Genomic DNA, 22,316 nt, shown 5'->3' on the forward strand with positions numbered 1-22,316 from the left:
CAAGTAACTTGACCTGGCTCTCATTTTAAAAAAAATTTACTGAGTATAACAGCAGCATTTACAAAGTACAGAAAGAAACCTTTATTCTTAAGTAAGCACCAGGGAAGGAAATGTGAACAGTTTAAAACAAACATGCAGCTACTTAAAATTGTAATGCTGGAATGGTAAAAATATGAAGTAATAATAAGCAAAAAAAAGTCTGAACATTGTTAGGTCTGCTTTGTTCATGAATGAGTGAGACAAACACCAGACTGAGTCGAAATCAGGGTTCTTTGTTCTTTATTACCGGATTGTAACACTTGCGACTAACGATGTTAGTCGGAGAATGCATTCTGCCGTTATCAGCAAAATGGTGATTTTTTATACCCTTGGATACGTGCTTAGAACATCATCATATCATTACTTGTCCAATGACTAAAACTGTTGCTATCCTTTCCCTGCTAGCTTCCTGCCTCTCAATCCATCAATGTCTCTCTTATCTTGTAAGTACAAGGATGCATTCACATCTTGTTACAGCCCTGTACAGGGTAACTCCTTACACATTCCCATCTCATGATGTTTTACCTTACAACATCTCCCATGAAATTCTATCACCATTTGGATTTGAAGTGTTTGGACTATATAAATGCAGAAAATGGCTTCAGCGAAGTTTTTTTTTGTGGTTTATGTTTCTCAGTGAAGAATTTAATTGGATCAATCAGATAATATATCCATTTATATCCTGAAATTTCATACTGAACATTAGTTTATGATTTAAGACAGAAATGTTTCTTTTTTCATTTGCTCCTCAGCTCTATTGAATAACACAGTCCTCCTCTGGAGGGACTTAGAAGAACTGCAAGAAAAACTCATCATTTATTTGTTGTTTCTTATGTTTATGCAACATTTCAAATACATTCTAATTCAATATGCACCATTGAGCTTTGTTCCAGTATTCGGTAAAACCACAATCATATTCCAACAGCACATCTGAAGATAAAACTTAAATCAAAATATGATCTGGCATTTATCATGATTCATTTGGACAAAGATGAAAATTAAAGAAAGGCAGAATATTTTTAAATGGTGAGCGATTGAAAGGCAATAGAATTCAGTAAAACCAGGCTAACCTTCACAGATCACTGAAGGTTCACAAATTGATTGACAATTATAAAGACAGACTGTATGTTGACCTTTGAGTAAAACAGTAGAACTTTTATCTTGCTCCAATTATAGTCCCTGGATGACATGCATCTCTGAGGTATTGCATACAGCTCTCATCTCCTTAACTTGTGATAGAAAGAATCTAACGAAGGATCACCATGCCAATCTTGATCTTTTCTCGAGCTCAGAAGAATTCAGATATGATCTCATTTAAATATTTAAAATTCCTGAGCTTTGATGAAGGGCCTTCAACCTGAAATATTAACTGTTCTTTTAGCATCTCCACATTTGTTGTCTGAATTCAAACATGTTCATTTTTATAACAGATATTCAGCATGTAGAGCTTTATGCTTTTGAATATTCTTAAAAGGTTTGTCCAAAACCCAGGTCAAGTCTCAACCATTCAGAAAATAAATGAGAACAAATTTCTTCACCCATTTGGAAATTAATCTTTGGAGTTCTCCATCGATGAGTTGCTGAATATAGTCAAAGTAGATATTAATCTACTTTGTGCAGCACGGTTGGCATAGCAGTTAGCGATTGGAACAGGGGTTTGAATCCTGTAACATCTGTAAGCAATTTGTTCATATTCCCCGTGTCTGCGTGCACTTTCCTCAGGGGCTCCATTTTCCTCCCACTATTCAAAACATACAGGGAGAGTAGGTTAATTGGGTGTAAATTGGGTGGCATAGACTTGTGGACTAAAATGGTCTGTATGTTTAAATTAAAATTAATAGACTTTTAAAGGAATCAAGCTGAAAGAGATTAATGCAGGAAAGTTGTGGTGAGATAAATTATTGATCATGAACTTACCCAGCATAACATAGGCCTAATGAACAAAATTACCTATTCCTGCTTTTATTTCTTATATGCTTATTTATCCTCTGCTGGCCACAACATTCAAAGAAACTGAAAACTAACCCTCATTTTGAGTGAATTCCAGCTCACAGAAATGGAGGCTTTCATACCAAGGTAAAACATGAAAGTCTTCCGACACTGTGATTGAAGTAAAGCCACAGTGCTGGAGAAACTCAGGAAGTTCTTTATATAGCAAAGATAAGGATACATAACCAATGTTTCGGGCTTGACCCTTTCATCATAGAACACTACAGAACAAAGGCCATTCGGCCCTCAATGTTGTGCTGACCTATATATTCCTTAAAAGACTACTAAACTCTCCCTACACCAAACCCCTCTATTTTTCTTCCATCCATGTGCCTATTTTCCTTCATGTGCCTGTCCAAGAATCTCTTAAATGCCCTAATGTTTCAGCCTCCACCACCATCCCTGGCAAGGCATTCCAGGATTCCAGGCACACACAACTCTCTGCATCAAAAAAACTTACCCCTAATGTCTCCCCTAAACTACTCTCCCTTCACTTTGTACTCGTCTTCGTGCTTGCTATACCTGCCCTGGGAAATAGGCACTGGCTGTCCACACTATTGATGACTTGCACAATCTTATACACCTCTACTAAGTCTCCTCTCATCCTTCTACGGACCAAAGAAAAAAGTCCCAACTCGGCTAACCTTGCCTTATAAGACTTATTTTCTAATCTAGTTAACAACCTGATAAATCTTCTCTTCACCCTCTCCATAGCTTCCACATCCTTCCTGTAATGAGGTGACCAGAACTGAACACAATACTCCAAATGTGGTCTTACCAAAGATTTACAGAGTTGCCACATGACCTCTCTATTCTTGAACTCAATCCCCCTATTAATTAAGAACAACATCCCACAGGCTTTCTTAACTATCTTATCAATCGGTGTGGCGACCTTCAGCAGTGTATGGATTTGAACCACAAGGTCACTCTGTTCTTCCACACTCTTTAGTAATTGACCTTTAACCCTATACTCAGCCTCCTGGTTTGTCCTTCCAAAATCCACCACCTCACACTTCTCCGGATTGAACTCCATCTGCCACTTTTCTCCCCTATTCTGCATCTTGTCTATATCCTTTTGTAACCTTTGACAACCTTTAGCTCCATCCACAACCCCTCCAACCTTTGTATCATCTGCAAACTTACTGACACATCATTCCGCCTCTTTATCCAGGTCATTTATAAAAATCACAAAGAGCAGAGGTCACAGAACAGATCAGTACTCTACTAGTCACTGACCTCCAGGAAGAATACTTTCCTTCCACTACTACACTCTGCTTTTTACCTGCAAGCCAATTTATTTTTATCCACACAACCAAGGTTGGATCCTGAGCCTCAAGACTTTCTGAACATGTTTCTCATGGGAAACCTTGTCAAATGCCTTACTAAAATCCACATAGATCACATCTACTGCATTACTCTCATTGATTTTTTTTGTTACCTTCTCAAAAGCTCAAATTGACTTGTGAGCAATGACCTTCCCTTCACAAAGCCATGCTGACTATCCAGAATAGATTGTACCTCTCGAAATGCTTGTGGATCCTATCCAATAGTTTGCACATTACTGACATAAGACTCCAGTCTATAATTCCCAGGATTCTCCCTATTACCTTTTCTAAACAAGTGGACAATATTTGGCATTATCCAATCCTCCAGCACCTCCACTGTGACCAAAGAGGATTCAAAGATCATAGCTACTGTTTCTGCTATCTCTTACCTCACTTCCCACAGTAACCTAGGGTATATCGCATCAGGACCCAGGGATTTGAGAATCTTAATGCTTTTAAGAAGATCCAACCACTTCCTCTTCCTTAATCTCAACACTATTCAGTACACAAGCCCATTCTATTCTGCCCTCACCCTAATCAAGGTTGTGAATACTGAAGGAAAGTATTAATTTAGGGCCTCCCTAACCAGCACTTCTTCCAGGCACATGTTGCCTTATTTATCCTTTAGCTGCCCCACTTTCATTCTTATCATTCTTCTGTTCTTCACTTAAGTATAGAACACCTCAAGGTTCTCCTTAATCCTACATGCCAAGGCCTTCTTATCCCACCTTTGAGCTCTCCTAAGACCTATCTTAAGATCATTCCTGGCTACCATATACTTCTCATGCGCCCTTCCTGTTTCCTGCTTCCGAGATCTAATATATGTTACCTTCTTTCTCTTGACTCACTGCCTCACCTGTTTTATCAACCATGTTTGCCTTTTCCTACCATCTTATCCTTGTTCCAATGGGACAAACTGATCCTGAACACAGCACAAGTGGTCCCTAAACTTCCCCCACATTAGTTCTGTGCTTTCTCCCTTGAACATCTGTTTCCAATTTACTCTTGCTAGTTCCTGCCTTGTTCCTCACCCAATTAAATACTTTCCTATTTTGCTGCTTTTATCCTTTTCCATGGCTATGCTAAAGCTCAGGGAGTTGTGGTCACTCTCACCAAAATGCTCCCCCACCGAGAGGTCTGCCACCTTATCAGATTCATTACCCAAGATTAGATCCAGAATGGCCTCACCACATGTTGCTTTGTTCACAAATTGTGTAACAAATCCTTGCTGGGCACACCTGACAAATTCAACCCCATCTTTCCCTCGTGCACTAAGGAAGTGCCAATCAATATTAGGGAAATTGAAATCACCCATAACTACAACCCTGTGTTTCTTGCACCATTCCAAAATCTTCCTGCTTATCTGCTTTTTAGTGTCCCGAGGGCTATTTGGGGGCCTATAAACTACTCCCAGCTAGTGATTGCTCCTTTCCTATTTCTGACTTCCACCCACATCAACTCGGTGGACACTCCCTCTACAGCCTCATCCCTGACTAATAATGCTACTTCTACCCCCCTCCCCCACCCTTATCTCCTATTCTATTCCTTTTAAAACATAAATACTAGTACCTGCATCAGCCAATCCAACCCTTCTTGTAACGGCCATGCTCTAAGTTCTCTCCTTTATTCCTAATACTCCTAACATTGATATAGATATATTTCAAACCCTCTAACTGGCTATATTTATGTTTTGTCCCCTTCTTGTTTTTCCTCACAAACACAGAACATATAAATAGCATCATGCTTTTGATTATGTCTGTTCTTTGCACTCACATTCTGGTTCCCACCTCCCACCACCCCCCCCCCCCCCCCACCCTCCACCTCGCCCAACTAGTTTAAACCTTCCCCAACAGCTCTTGCAAACATGAACTCCAGGATAATGCTCCCTTTCCAGATCAGGTGCAACCCATCCATTTTGGTCAGATCAATCCCAGAAGAGATCCCAATGATCCACAAATCTGAACCCATGCCCCCTGCACCAATTCCTCAACTACACATTTATCTGCCACAACTTCCTATTCATCTACCCTCTCTAGTATGTGGCACCACTAGCAATCCCGAGATTACCACCCTTGAGGTCCTGCTTTTTAACTTCTCACCTAACATCCTCTATTCCCTCTTCAAGATTTCATCACTATGCCTCCCTATGTCATTGGTTCCCACATGGACCACGACATCTGACTGCTCACCCTCCCTATCCAGAATGCTATGAACTCGATCAGCTACCCCAATACCTGGGAGGCAACATACCATCTGGGATCATTAATCTCTTTCACATAACCTCCTATCCAGTCACCTAACCAATGAGTCCCCAATCTCTGCTTTTCCCCCCTTCCCTTCTAAGCAGAGGGACCAGCCTCTGTGCCAGAGACGAGACCACCACAACTTGTCCCTGGTGGATCGTCTCCCCAACAGCATCCAAAACAGTATATTTATTATTGCTTTGTACTGTTGACTTATTCTCCTTCCCTCTTCTAATAGTCACCCAGTTACCTGCCTCCCGATTTTTGGAGGTAACTCTCTATCATTACTTCTGCCTCTCAAATTATCTGAAGTTCATCCATCTCTAACTCCAGTTCCCTAACTTGGTCTCCCAGAAGCTGCAGCTGGATGCACCTCTTGCAGGTGTAGTCATCAGGGACAATTGTGCTGTCCCAGATTTCCCACACTGTGTTCCTCCCCCTACCCCTTCCTCCACAATTTTGTTTGGTGCCTGCCAACATTTCACTTTCTTAGCTGTCTCCATTAACTCTTCCTAATTTAAATAGAAACATCTATCTGGCCTTACCTCACTGGAAACAAGCTCATCCTCAGCTCGCCGAAGCCTTATGAGCTAAAGCCTCTATGTCCCACTTTTACACTGGGCCACTCACACCCTGGCCACTCCCCTTGAGCTACTCCTCTTTTTATTTGTCATTACTTTTTATCTTTATTGCTCCTTCCACCAATCACCATTCTATTTAACCCTTAACTTGCCCTCTGCTCCCTTTTAAACTCCATTCCACCTTCAGCTGGTTCCCAACACTCACAACTCTCCCAAGTCTCCTCCTCTTTCAGCATTGGTCCTGAACGTACAATGACACGAGTTTCCACCCTGCTCCCTTTTAAACTCCACTCACCTCAAGCTGGTTCCTGACACAGCTCTCCCAAGTCCCTCGTTCTTCCTCTTTCAGCAACAATCCCAAAATTACACTTACAAAATGAAAAAATCTAGGCAAGTGCCCAAAAAATCATAAAGGGGTGGGGGGGGGATGCCATATCCACCTATTACCTCCTCATTTTGGGACTGTTCTCCTCCCCCTGCCCCTTCCTCCATAATTTTGTTTGGTGCCTGCCAACAATTTTTTCATACCTTGGTGAAGGGCTCAAGCCTGAAATGTTGGTTATGTATCTTTTTCTTTGATATACTCAGATTTCAGATTTATTGTCAGAGTACATTTGACATCACATACAACCTGAGATTCTTTTTCGTGTGGCGAGGCAGAATTACCACTTATTGGTTGTGCAAAAATAAGCTGACTTCACATACAGGTGTAAACAAATAAAGAAATGGACTGTGTAATGCAGAGCTATATTAAAAAAAATCAATGAAGTGCAAAATTAAAAGTCCTAAATACCTCACCGTTTGAGTTTATTGTTGAGGAGTCTGATGGTGGTGCAGTTCCTCAACCTGATGGTGCGAGTTTTGTGGCACCTATACCTCTTTCCCGATGGTAGCAGTGAGAACAGAGTGTATGCTGGGTGGTGTGGAGAATTCTGTTTGACCTGCTGAATTTTTCCAGCATTGTGTTTTTAACTATCTTTCTTACCAATAATATTTCATTCACATTGCTGCTAATAACAGGTAAAATGTAAGTTTTGTGGCTCAGTTATAATGGCAGAATTATCTCATTCTGAGATTTGGATGGGTTACTGTTCTTCTGTGCTGTCCTTTCTTACATGCTCCAAGTCCAGACCAATAAGGTGGGAATGTTGTCCCTATTTCAGTAGTTCTGGCACTCTAATCAGCAAATTTAAACACCTTTAATGCCATACTGAATGGATTACACAAAACTGCCTCTAATTCAGGCTGCTTGGTGGTAAGTTGCAAATTCATGCAAATATATATATTTTTTCCATAGCGGCTCTACCTTTAAAAGCCGTTCTGCCCAAATTCCTCATACATGCCCTGTTTTGAGAATCTAAGAGCTGTAGGTGCTTAAATATCAAAGGGTTCTCCAAGAATGCACGAGAGTAACATTTGTTAGCATTTCAAAATGAAACATGTTATGTTCCACCAGTTCTGGCAATATTCACTTTGATAACCATTAGATTATGTTCAAATATAGTGTTTTTTAAAAAAAACTTTCACCAATCTTACCTGGCTGTGTGTGATCCATCGTTTTTTCTTTTACAACTTTGAGCCCTGTTTGACAATAATTAAGGAGTTAGTGATTGATACGCTGTAGTAATTTCAGGATAAATTAGGATGAATATCTGTTCGATGAAATAAATTTTGCTCAGCATCTAATATTAAGACCTTACATCATCATAAACCACAGAAGGCTGATGAATAATTTAACTGCATGATGTAATGTCTGATCTTGCTTGAACAAATGTAGTATCATTATTGTAAGATTGCTGAACACATACAGCAGGTATTTTAAACAGACTTAAGTAATAAATTCTGCATGCATACTAACTGTAACAATGAAAGCCTTAATGGGATCAAATTTCACCATCCACACAAACATGGATAACCTCCTGATGCAGCAAGTACAATAACTTTGTGAATCTCCCCATTGTCATCAGAAGCCCCTTTCACACTTGAGTCCCACTAAATTGGCCATTCAGTGTCCTGGGACAGGAATGGGGTTTGGCTTTTCACACTTGACCTCTGCTAACTGGGACAATGAACACTTTCACACTTGCAAGGAGCCATCCCCGGGTTTATAACTGTTCTGCCTTCTACCAGTGATGTAATGACACATTGAGTGATGGTGGACCTGCCCTAAATCCTGATCAATGTATTATGATCTTATATTTGAACAAAATTAATCATGCCTAATTATAACAATTAAGTTTTACGTACAGCACAGATTGAGCCCTTCAGCTCCCGTTGTTGTGCCGACCTATATAAAACTTTATAAGGGACCATTGGAAAATGCTAGCAATAAATAGCAATAGCGGACACTTTATTTAAACAGGGTGGAAAAGTTGGTAGCACTTTATTGTATGATTTAAACAACATGGGAAAATTGGTAGTGCTATAGCACACAATTTATAAAGACCGTGGGAAAAAGCAATAGTGGACCTGACTTCTCAGAATGCTAATGCAGCAGAGAAACCCCACGTGAATGCTCCGTGCATACAGCCCTTTCTCTGCCTCATAGAATTCTGGGTGGGCAGGTCCGCCATTGCCTTTTCCCCATGGTCTTTATAAATTGTGCACTATAGCACTACCAATTTTCCCATGCTGTTTAAAAATTGTCCGCTATTGCTATTTATTACCTCCCTCTCTCTCCCACTGCGACTTTCCCATGGCAAAGTTTATACCTTCATTTTCTTTCTTCGCCTTTCTGCACTCATGCAAAAACTTGGGTCATTTCAATCCCACAATGCAATTACCCATTTCACACTTGCCTGATTGCAACACTGGGATCTACAGATGTAGGGGATTATACAAGGGGTCGAGGATGTTATCCCCAGTGTGAGATGATATCATCTGATGCCAGCATGGCTGATTTTGCTTTCACACTAGATTCTTTAAAGGCCATTTGGCAGTTAATTCCTGGGATCACTTGCAAGTGTGAAAGGGGCTAGGAAGATATCAGCATTTTGGCTTTCCTCCACCTTTTTAAAAAAAAATATTTTTCACACTATGAACCAAACTGACCAAAATACACATGAACATTTCCCTCTTGAATATACAGTGTAATTTTCTCCCCTTTTCCCCCCCTCCCTTCCCTCCCTCCTTCACCTTCTTACGTCAGATTTAGGATAGGTAGTAAATGCTTATATCTTCACTAATGCCTACAAACTGAAAGACAAATAAATTAAAATGTCATTGCACTGTACACACCATGTGCACCAAAGAGAACAATCCATATCCACCCTAACCTTGACTGAACTGCAAGGCCCACTCACCACCAAAGCCCATGTTTGAAGCTTTCAAGTCAACTTATCCAGCCCTACATAATAAATCCAGATATGACCTCCACAAGGCTATCAGTGATGCCAAGAGGCAGTACTGAACCAAGGGCGAGTCCCAGACTAACCTCACAGATAGCCAGTCACTCTGTCAGGGCATGTGCATTATCATGGATAATAAAACAAAACAGGGGAGAATAGCAAGCAGCAGTGTATCCCTCTCTGACAAACTCAATGCATTCTATGCTCACTTCAAATAGAAGGCCAGTGAGCTAGTGGCACACACATCATCAATATCAGGCATGCCTGCAACTGCAATAACTAACACATATGTAAAATTAATCCTCTTAAGTGTGAACTAATGAAAAGGGACTGGCCCGATATATATATATATATATGTATGTATGTATATGTGTATATAAATATATATATATATATATATATATATATATACACACCATGTATAGTTCCTGCACAGATTAGCATGGAAGTATTCACAGGCATCATTAACCTCTCCCTTCTATAGGTAGAAGGATTTGCCTGCTTTAAGGAGGCAATAATCATCCTGATGCCAAAGAAAAACATAATAATGAGCCCAAGTGATTATCACTCAGATGTTCTGACTGCCATCTTGATAAAATACTTCAAGAGGTTGGTCATGGCTGATGATAACTCCATCTTCCAAACCAGCCTCAATATACTACAATTTGCCTTCTAACACAACAGGTCCATGATAGATGCCATCCCCCTACCCTGACCCTTAGCCATGATTTGAACAATACAGCACAGTGTAAGCCTTTCGGCCCTCAATGTTGCGTTAATCCATATAGCCCTTCCTAAAGATAAGTACTAAACATTCCCTACCCCATAACCCTCTATTTTCCTTTCATCCACATGTCTAAGAATCTCTTAAAATCATCTAGATAATAAGGATACTAAATTCTGAAAGGGGGGATTGAGCTCACTACCCTCAATGGAGCTGAGGTGGACAGCTTTAAGTTCTTTGGGCTAGACATTTCCAGCGAACTGCCCTGGTCCAACTAAGAAAATGCGCCAACATCTTCACTTCCACAGAAGCCTGAGGAATGATATCTGTGTCCCACAACAACAGATATCCTGTCAGGCTGTACTCCACCCTAAGTCCGCAAGAAACTACAGAATGTTATGAGACCGGCTCAAACCATTATACTAAACCAATTCCCCGCCCCCCCCACCCCCTCCCCCCGCTGCCCCCCCCTCCACATTTCCTGCTGCCTTGGAAAAGTAGCCAATATATTAAGAGACTCAACCCAACACAGTCATATTACAGCTCATTAACTACCTCTGCTTCCATTCAATTCTACATAAAATAAAATAAAGCAGTATACCTTTGGTTAAAATCATTTTTCTATTCCTGATTATAAAACATCATGTTCATACAATTACAACTTACATTTTTATAGTGCCTTTATAAAGTCAAAAAAGGGCACTTTATAGAAGTGTTATCGAGCAAAACAAGAATGAGCAAGAAGGAGGTAACGTGGAAGATAACTGAATGGTTCGTCAAAGAGGATTTTAATAAATGTTATAGGAATAAAAAGTAGTCACAAGCACAAGGGAGTGATTTCCACAGCGAAGAGTCCTGGCAGCTAATGATACAACCAGTAATAGTGAGGTATGCAGGAATGATCAAGAGGCCTGGATTTCAGGTCTGTAGGAAAATGGAAAGATGGGCAAGGAGTATGTCAAGGAGAGGCAATGGGTAAATTGGCATTTGTGAAAGGTGGAAGAAGAGCAGTTGAGCTTTGAAATTCCTCACTTTATGTAAGGTAAACTGATGGAAACCAACCTGGAGAAACTGTATTCCTTGCCTGTCAAGGATTAAAAAGGGAATTATAAGAGTTACTGAACCAATAAACTGAGGCACAGCAGACTTGGGCTCCATTCATGATGCATAATCTTATAACACAATAGATATGTGATCTAGAGCTTACTTTGGGAGTCACATTTGGCAGCAATACTGCAAAGAGTCTAGTTCAGTTTCAGGCAGATACCAGAGAGAGGGAAGAAGTGGTTTATGGGAGGCTGCTCGGTATTTAGTTGGAAGAAATCTGCTTATTCAAAAATAAATGGCAGCCATTGGTGTAACATTATAGATGCAGGGGGAGGATACAATGGACCCATAATATGATCAGGATCCAAATGCACACTGATGTTTTTTGAATAATATTGCTGGGACATTCACATCAATAAGAAAAGAAAGAATGCCAAAGAGGACACCAGATGTAATAATGATAATAATATGGGAAGAGAAGTCAATGCAGATAATTCTCCAGCTATGACAGGATAGATAATAATGGAGCAGAGGGAGTTTGATCTTGCCAACATCAAAGGCAATGTAAAGTCGTAGAAAGAGGTCAGTGCAATCAGTCATGTCAGTTAGGTCGAGAGGAGCAATGAGAGATAGTCTCTCTTTCTCCAATCAAGTGAACTGACAGTGAATTTCAGAATTCATGCAGCAAATAAGCTGAGACAAATAAGGCAACAGAACCACAGAACTGCACAGCACAAAATCAGGCCCTTCGACTCATTTAGTGCAAGCTGAACTATTTTTCTGCCGAATCCTATAAACATCCATCTTGATCATACCCCTCCCATCCATGTACCTATCTAAATTTCTTTTAAATGTTGAAATCGAACCCACATCCACTACTTCTGCTGCCAGCTCATTCCACACTTTCATGTTTGAATGAAGAAGTTTCCCTGAATGTTCCCCTTAAACATTTCACCTTTCACCCTTAATCCATGTCCTCTAGTTCTTGTGTCATCCATTATCAGTGGAAAAAGGCTGCTTGCATTTATCTGATTTACACCTCTCATAATTTTGTATACCTCTGTCAAATCTTTCATTCTGATGCTCCAAGGAATAAAGTCTTAATCTATTCAATGTTTCCTTATTACTCAGCTCTTCAAGTCCCAGAAATACCTTTTAAAATTTTATTTTCACTCTTTCAATCTTACTGATATCTTTCATGTAGGTAGGTGATCAAAACTGCACATAGTACTGCTAATTTGGCCTTGCCTATCAACATAACATCCTAATGCCAGTACTCAAGACCATAAAAATCCTACCCTAGTTTATCCTCTCAAGTGCTACACTTCATACTTTTCTTCATTAAATTTCATCTGCCATTTTGCAATCCACTTTTCCAACTGGTTCAGATCCAATGAAAGCTTTGAAAGCTTTCCTCACTGTCCACTACAACCTATAATCTTCACGTCATCTGCAAATTTGCTGGTCCATTTTACCATATTATCATTCCGATTGTTGATAATAGTTGACAAACAACAATGAACCCAGATTGATTCTCGAGGCACACCATTAGTCACAGGCTTCCAGTTGGATAGGCAATCATTTACTCCCATTCTCTGGCTTCTCTTGCAAAGCCAACTTCCGATCCAATTTACTATCTCAACTTGTACACTGAATAACTGAACCTTATTGACCAATCTCCCATATGGGACCTTATCAAAAGCATTTCTGAAGTCCATATAGACAATATCCACAGCCTTTCCTTCATTAAGTCTCCTAGTAACTTCCTTGAAAAACTCCATAAAGCTATATTGACTATCTCTAATTGGTCCCTTTCTATAAGTACTTGTATATTTGGCCGGTTATGGTACATTCCACTACAGATGTGAAATTCATCGATCTATAATTACCCAGATGATTCTTAGAGCATTTCTTAAACAACAGAATACTAACTTTTCTCCAGTCCTTTGGCACCTCACCGAAGGAGGTTTTAAATACCTATGATAGGGCCCCTGAAATTTCTGCACTACCCTCCCCAAAGGTTCAGTTGAATATCTTGTCAGGCCCTGGGTATTTATCCACCTTTATTTGCTTCAAGGCACCAAGCACCTCCTACAAAGTCTATGACCCCACTGCTGCTTTGCCTCACTTCTATAGATTCTGTGACCACCTTCTGAGTAAGGTGCCAATCTCTCCCATCTCTTCTGGATCAATGCATAGATGATATCTCTGGTCTTTAATGGGTACAATTTTGTCCCTTGCTGTCCTATTACTTTTAATATATTTGTAATATACTTGGTATTTTCCTTCACTTTGTCTGGCAGAGCTACCTTATGCTTATTTCAGCCCTCCTGATTTCCTTCTTAAGTATTTTCTTGCAGGTCTTTAATTTTCTTTTAATGTAGACATATAGCATGGTAACAGCCCATGCCACCCAAATGACCTACAATCCCTGGTACATTTTTGAACAGTGGGAGGAAACTGGAGCCCCTGGGGAAAACCTACAGACACAGGGAGAATGTACAGACAGTGTGGGATTCGAACCCCTGCCCTGATTGCTGGTGCTGTAACAATGTTGTGCTAATCCCTGCATTCCTCAAGTGCCTGATTTGTTTCTTACTGCTTATACCTGCCATGCACCTCCTTCTTTTTAACCAGTGCCTCAATATCTCTCAGAAACCAAGGTCCCCAATACCTCTTGCCTTTAATTCTGACAGGAACATACAAACTCTGTACTCTCAAAAGTCCACATTTGAAGGTCTCTCACTTACCAAGCACACCTTTCCCTGCAATCAACCTGGCTCAATCCATTAGATGAGAATAGTCAAATCTTGTTTGGATGGATTCAAATAGAGAATTTCGGGATAGACAGGCACATACAGTATTTGGAAGGTACAAGCACTGTGATTTCTAACTCTTGTGTTTAGAAATACCATGACTATTCATCAGGCAAATTCCCTTCTCCACTTTGAGATGATAAGCCACTTCAAGCAATATCTGGTCAGAAATCAGCAAAGTCCACTGTGGCAGACCTACTATGATAGACATTAACAAATCTATCACAGTGGGATTATAAAATGGTCACATGACACCTCAGGCAACATGGAAACAAATGAGAGAAAAAGGATGGCGAATACAGGGCAAAAGGTCTTGTATCTAAATGCATGCAGAGTATGAAAGAAGGTAGATGAAGTTATAAATTATAAATTATAAGTTATAAATTATAAATTATAAATTGGCAGGCACGATATCATGGTTGTACAGCTGAAGAAAAATCATGGCTGGGAGTTTAACATCCAATGAAACACATCCTATCAAAAAGATAGGCAAGTGGGCAGAGAGGGTAAAGTGGTTCTGTTGGTATGAACTGAAATCAAATCCTTAGCGAGAAGGAAAACAGGATCAGAAGATCCAGAATCCTTGTGGGTAGCAGACTTGAGAGAGTGAATAGGAATTATACACAGGCCTCCAAATAGCAGCCAGGATATAGGATACAAATAACAACTGGAGTTAAAAAAAACATAAAAAAGGTAGTGTTACAGACAGTGCTCATGCAGGTAGACCAGGGTAGCACCATTGATGTGACGGTTAGTGCAATGCCTTTACAGTGACAGCAATTGTGACCAGGGCTTGAATCGCATGCTTTCTGTAAGGAGATTGTACGTTCTCCCCATGTCTGCATGGATTTTCCCTGGAGGCTCCGGTTTACTCCCACCATTCAAAATATACGGCGGGGGTGCAGATTAATTGGGTGTAAATTGGGCAGCATGGACTCATGGGCTGAAATGGCTTGTTACCATGCTGTATGACTAAATTTAAAATTTAAAAAAATTAAAATTTAATTTAATTTTTTTTAAATATCAGGTTGGCACTAGGTCCCAAAGGAAGGAATTTGTAGAATGTCTACAAGGTGGCTTTTAAAAACAGCTTGAGGTTGAGCCCACCAGGCAAAAGGCAATTCTGGACTTGTTATGCAATGAACCAAATTTGATTAGATATCTTGAGGAAAAGTAACCCTTAGAAAGCAATAATCACAATATGATAAAAAATCACTCTGCAATTTGTGAGGGAGAAACTACAATCAGATGTATCAATATAACAGTTGAGTAAAGGCAACAAAAGAGGTATGAGAAAAGAGCTGACCAAAGTTGATTGGAAGGGAACCCTAGCAGGGATAACTTTAGAGCAGCAATGGCAAAAGTTTCTGGGAGTAATTCAGAAGACACAGGATCATTTCATCCCAAAGGAGAAGCAGCATTCTAAAGGGAGGATGAGGCAAACATGCTGGCAAGTGAAGCCAAAAACGGTACAAAGTAAAAGAGAGGGCATAAAATATTGCAAAAAACTAATGGAATCTAGTGGATTAGGAAGCTTTTAAAAACTAACAAAAGGTAACTAACAAACCAATAAGGGAAGAAAAGATGAAATATGAAAGAAAGCTAGCAAATAATATAAAAGAGAATACCAATTTTTTTTTCCAGATAAATAAAAGAAAGGCAAGAGTGGAGATCAAACTGCTGCAAAAAATACTGTAAAAGTGACTGTAAAAGGAATGGAAGATGAACAGAATAGGTATTTTGCATTAGCCTTTGCTGTGGAAGATACCAGCTATATGCCAAAAATTCAAGAGAGTTATGGGGCAGAAGTGAGGATGGTCCCATTGAAGAGTTTTGGCTTGAAATGTTGACCATTCTTTTTTCTCCCACTGATACCACGTAACCTGCTAAGATTCTCCAACAAATTGTGTTTGGCTTCAGATTCCAGCATCTGCAGACTTCTATGTGTTAACTTTTGCTTGAGAGACTGGAGTGATCTTAATAATATCCCTCCATATCTCATTGCCTCTCCTAGATAGAATTCTGTGCATATTCATGACCATCCTGGGAGTCAACCTGGCATAAGCCCTGACTTCCAGGAATGGCCAGCCATTTTTTTTTCTCACTGCAGTGTTCTGTGATTAGTAAGGGATTACTTAAGGTGGTCTGTGAGTGGGAAGGGAAGGTTGAGAATCACTGCTCTTGACCTAATTGATACTGAAATATTTTGCTTGAGAAAAATTGTCATTGGCCCATTTCCTTTTGAATTTTGAAACTATGCACATAATGAATCAATTAGGTACAATTAAAACAGTGGTTTCCAATTTTTTTCTTTCTACCCACATACCATCTTAAGCAACCCCTTCTAATCACAGAGCAGCCATGGCATAGGGAATACATATGGTATGTGAGTGGAAAGATGAAGGTTGAGAACCACTGTTGTAGACTTTGTAGAGAAAGGAAAATAAACATTTATAATTATTTACAAGGACAGAGAAGTCAGGAACCATTCCTATTAAGGTAAAACATGAATATGAAAGATTTAAAAAGGAGAATAATATCTAGGAAAGGTTTGTTTATAATATCAATAAATATTGAGCTTAGGAAGAATAGTTTTGGAGATGATTTTAATGGTAACTATTCTACCTACATCATCAAGAAAACTACAAAACGTACAAGCCTCAAACAATTTCTTCAGTGTTTCTATGAAATGAGAAATATTTTCTCCATCTTTTACTCGGTTGTGAATAGTTATAGAGAAAAAGTGACATTACGCATTGAAGTCATTCAGGCCATTCACACAAACTCCTCACATGTTTTGCCTTTTAAATGCATACAAGTGATCAAATTTCAAATTAATATCTATGTTGCAACCTGCTGATAAAAATTAAAGTTATTTGTTTTCTTATTGTTATTGTTACTTCCAATGGCTCAAAATAAAATTTAATTCTTCAGTTATCTGTCTCCAACTGCCCCCATTTTTGCCTCACTGATGTTACCAATAAAAATTGGTATAATTACAAATAATTCTGTGACAAGGAAGAAATCACCAAAGTGATTAAAAGTTTAAGCATTTAATAACAACAATGTGCTGTATGACCTTGTCATAACAGTTAAGCATGAATTAGTCTTCATATTAGGATGGTAATGACTAGAACCTTTCATTTGAAGCCCTTTAGAGCATTTTATGAAATAATAAATACAATGGAACTTACAATGCAGTGTAAGCGCTATAATGTGCTTGATCCCATCCTGGATTGCATCTAGCATTTAGTTAGTATGCAGACATTGTACATTTCATCTGCAACCATTCCTGACAATGAACCACAACTTCCACAACACACTGGTATAATCCAATGAAACACTACAATAGAGCACTGGCTCCATTTCAAAAAAATGATCATTGGTGTAAACACTTGCTGACAGCAGACATAGTTTGGAAAATCAACTCATGAATTGCACAAAGAAGATTGTCTTTCAGACATTTCACATGAACACAATGGCCTTTTCCCTTTGCCCCTGAAATTCATTGAGGTTTAAATATAATGCATTTTCTGACAACATAAAAAGAATTCACATTAATGCTGCACAGGAAAGAAATCAATGAGATTGAAAGAGCGCAGAGAAGATTCATAAAGATGTTGCTGGGATTTGAGGAATTGGGTTACAGAGCAAAGTTAAACAGGTTAGGACTTTATTCTCTGGAATTTAGAAGAATGAGGAGAGATTTGATAGAGGTATACAAAATTATGAGGGGTATGTATAGAGTAAATGCAAACATTTTTTTCCCCTCGGAGGTTAGATGAAAAATGAACTAGAGTACATGGATTAAGAATGAAAGGAAAATGTTTAAAGGCAACATTATAGGAAAATGCTTCATGCAAAAAGTAGTAGAAGTGTGAAATGAGATCCCACCTGAAGTGGTGAATGTGGGCTCAAATTTTAGTATTGAAGAAAAATTTAGATAAGTACATGGATGTGAGGGATATGGAGGGCTATGGTCTGCGTGAAAGTCAATGGGACTAGACAGACTAAACTGTTCAGCACAGACTAGATGGGCCAAAGGGCCTGTTTCTGTGCTCTAGTGTTGTGCTGCAGTTCTATGGAGAAAATTAAATATTGCTTGCTTTGGAAGAAGTCAAATAATTCTACGTAAATGAAGCAATTGCGTTTTATCAACGACAACTTCCTTTGGAAGTAATATAAGTGAGTTGGAATGGATATATATTCATCAGTTCATAAGAATATGGGCATATGAATTGTGAGGAAAGAACAAGGTCATTTTCTTTTTAAATATTTTTATTGATTATCACAAATAAGCATGTATTTACGAAACATTTATGGAATACATAATATTAATGACAAAATAGATATCTCACCTAACTATAAAACACATATAACACAATCATAATACAAAATTACATCCAAAAAAGATTTTTTTAATATAATCACATACAGCATGATTCTAAATCCCATCCTCTAACCCAAAGAATATAACTAAAGAAAAAATCTAATTCATTCAAGATGTAAAAGCTCAAATATTAAAATTCAAAATTAATATTATGCCTAGAGGTTATGAAAGTAATTCACGAATGGCCCCCACACCATTTGAAACCTTATACATGAATTATTAATTGATTAACATATCTTTTAAAAATTTAAACAGGACATAATGTCCCTCAGTCATTGAGCATGAATGAGTGGGGCAGCATCCTTCCATCTAAACAATATCATACATCTTGCCAAGAGAGATGCAAAAGGTAAAGTAAGACATTTAATTGGATTTAAAAGAATATCATCCTCTCCAGTTGTACCAAAAAAGACCAACCAAAGGATTAGGGTCTAAATTTACATTAAGAATTAAAGATAAAGTTTGAATACCACCCTGCAGTATTTTTCAAGGCAAGGACATGTGAACCTATGAATTAATGATGCCTCTCCTCTCTTACATTTATCACAACATGAATTTACATCTGATTAGATACGAGATCATTTAACTTTAGACATATTAGGCCCTATGTAAAACTTTAACTTGTAACAAACAATGATGGACACATAAGGATGTAGTATTAACCAGCTTAAGAATTAGATCCCAGACTTTGTCTGTTAATGAGAGGCTTAAATCCTGTTCCAAGGCAATTTTGAACCCACCAATTTATCATAAATAGTGGATATTAAACCTATGCGAGAGTGTTGTAGACAAAATAATACATCAACAATGTTCTCATCAGGTCCCCGAGGAAAATCAGGTATCTTAGATTTGAGAAAATGTCTAATTTGCAGATATCTGAAAAAATGAGTTTTTGGTAAATTGAACTTACCAGAAAGTTGTTCAAATGATGCAAAACTATTATCACTAAAATACCTAATCTAAACCATTCAGGAAAAAACATGATTTTGCAAAGAAGGTTGAAAAGGATAATTGGTTAAACTAGGACATGAAAGCGAAAAACTATGAAGTCCAAAATATTTTATAAACTGCACCCAAACTCTCACAGTGTGCCTAACAGGATTATCAATTGATGTATTTAAAGAGAAGGGAACTGAGGACCAAGAAGTGCTGGAATAGAAAGATTTATGGCAGAATTCACCTCATTTGCTACCATGTTGGACAATCCAGTCAATTATGAAAATGTAACCAAAACATAAGGTTACATATGTTAACCGCCCAATAGTAAAATCTAAAATTAGGTAGAGCTATGCCTCCATTCCTTTTAGGTTTTTGAAGATTAACTTTGTTTAGACAAGGGTGCTTACCCTTCCAAATATAAGATAATATAATCAAATTAAGTGAATAAAAAAAAACAATTTGGGAATAAGAATTGGTATAAATTGAAAAAGGTATAAAAATTTGTGTAGGATATTCATTTTAATAGAATTAATGTGACCAACTACCAATATAGAAAGGGGTGACCATTGTGTTAAAGACTGTTTAACATGCTTTAACAATGTAAGAACATTTTCTTTAAAAAGGTACTTTTGATTCTTTGTAACTGTAATACTGAGATAAATTCATTTTCCACAATCTTAAAAGGGAAATTAGTATACATTAATGTAGGTGTATTCAAATAGAAAAGTTCACTTTTATGTAGATTTAATCAATATCCTGAAAACTTACTAAATTGGAAAAGTATCAACAGTGTGGATGTTAAAGAAGTGTCTAGGTTTGATAAGTAAAGCAAAATATCATCCACATAAAGCAATGGTTCCCAACCTTTTTCTTCCAACTCACATACCACTTTAAGTATTCTCTATGTCATTGGTGCTCTGTGATTAGTAAGGGATTGCTTAAGGTGGTGTGTGAGTGGGAAGGGAAGGTTGAGAATCACTGCTCAAGATCCAATTGTTACTGAAATATTTTGCTTGAGAAAAATTATCATTGGCCCATTTCCTTTGGAGTTATGAAACCGTGCACATAACAAGTCAATTAGGCACGATTAAAACAGTGGTTTTCAAATTATTTCTTTCCACCCACATCCCACCTTAAGCAATCCCTTACTAATCACAAAGCACCAATGGCATAGGGAATACTTAAAGTGGTATGTGAGTTGGAAGAAAAAGTTTGGGAACCACTGACATAAAGGGAAATGTTATGTTCAATCCGTTACTATAAATCCCTTCATTCTCACAAAATGCAATTGCAAATTGTTCTAAGACCAAATCAAAAAGTAATGGACTGAGAGGACATCTTTGACAAGTTCCCCATTAGAGATTGAACAGTTGTGATTGCTAAGAATTATTGAGGATTGAAGCCATAGGGAATGAATACAATAATTTAATCCATGAAATAAAATTAGATCCAAAATTGACTTTTTCCAAAATCATAAATACTGTAAATATTTCCATTCAACTTGATCAAATGTTTTCTCTGAATTGGGGAGAGAACACATTCAGGAACTTCACTCGAAGGCAAGTACAAAATATCCAACAAGTGATGTATAGTTAGAGTTTCATTTTTTAATAAAAAACGAACCTGGTCTTCAGATGGTAAAATATTCTTAAAATATTCTCCAATTTATGGGCCAAAACTTTAGCCAAACTTTTACATCAACATTTAATAAAGAAATTGGCCTGTAGGAGGAGCACCCAGCTGGATCTTTACCTTTCTTTGCTATGAGAGGTATACATGCTCCATTAAATGTTTTCATAAGATTACACTTCCTAAATGTGTCTGATAACACTGAACTTAAAAGAGGTGAAAGTAATTGAGAAAAAGATATGAAAAACTTCACAGAAAACTCATTAGGTCCTGGAGATCTTCCAGAATGTCGTGAAAAAATGGCAGCAACTATTTCCTCATGGATATAGGCTCATCTAGTCTTGTTTGGTCATCTGAAGAAAGCATTAATTCAGGACTGTAAAGTCAGAAGAAACATTTCCTGAATGTATCATTTATCTCAGAATGATCTGTAGTCATGTTATCATCTTCCTTTCAAATCTTTGTAATCTGATGCTTGGCTGCAAAGCTCTCAACTGGTTAGCTAAAAGTTTCCCTGATTTATCACCATGGATATAAAACTGACTCCAATGTGGGAAATCCCCAGGTGAGGATGGTTTTATTTCAGAATTTTATAAATAGTTTCATGATCTATTACTTCATTTGTTGATGGAAGTTTTGAAACAGGCAACCAGGAGTGGTTCCTTTCCTGATTCATTCTCTAGAGCATTAATTATGCTTATTGCTAAGACGGATAGAGACCCATTAAAAGTGGGATTTTATAGATTGATTTCTTCATTGAATGTAGATTATAAGATTGTTTCTGCTAATAGATTAGCTAAGTATTTACTGGATTTGGTTTACGTAGACCAAACTGGTTTTATTATTATTTTTTTTTAAATTGGTATTCTGCTGATAATATTGTAAAGTTGATTTATTTAATTAATGTTTCTCGGGGGCAATCCAGCCAGCCTATGATAGTTGCTTTAGATGCTGAGAAGGACTTTAATAGAGTGCAATGGGTTTTTTTGCTTAAAGTGCCGGGAAAATTCAAATGAGGGCCTTTTTTATTATTGGCTGGGTGAAGGCTTTATCTAAAAACCCATTGGCTAGGGTGTTGACAAATGCGCATGTATCTTCTTCATTTATGCTATCTAGAACAACTAAACAGGGGTATCTTTTGTTGCCAGCTCTATTTGCGTTAGTTATTGAACCTTTGGCTCAAATGATTAGACAAGATGGTAATATCAAGATGAATGCTCAGGAGTATAAAATATTTTTTTTTTGCA

The 22,316-nt window shown here is 38.1% G+C and overlaps 1 protein-coding gene across 3 annotated transcripts in view; it reads right to left on the reverse strand.

Annotated features, from left to right (window-relative positions):
• trdn (triadin) overlaps positions 1-22,316 on the reverse strand; it is a 512,395-nt gene that overhangs the window by 107,302 nt on the left and 382,777 nt on the right. For all 3 annotated transcript variants that reach the window (XM_069886892.1, XM_069886891.1, XM_069886893.1), the window contains one exon: positions 7,714-7,758. In XM_069886892.1, coding sequence (XP_069742993.1) covers positions 7,714-7,758 — 45 coding nt within the window. The remainder of the gene's footprint in view (positions 1-7,713; positions 7,759-22,316) is intronic.

Source organism: Narcine bancroftii, chromosome 6, assembly GCF_036971445.1.
Source record: "Narcine bancroftii isolate sNarBan1 chromosome 6, sNarBan1.hap1, whole genome shotgun sequence".
NCBI lineage: Eukaryota > Metazoa > Chordata > Chondrichthyes > Torpediniformes > Narcinidae > Narcine > Narcine bancroftii.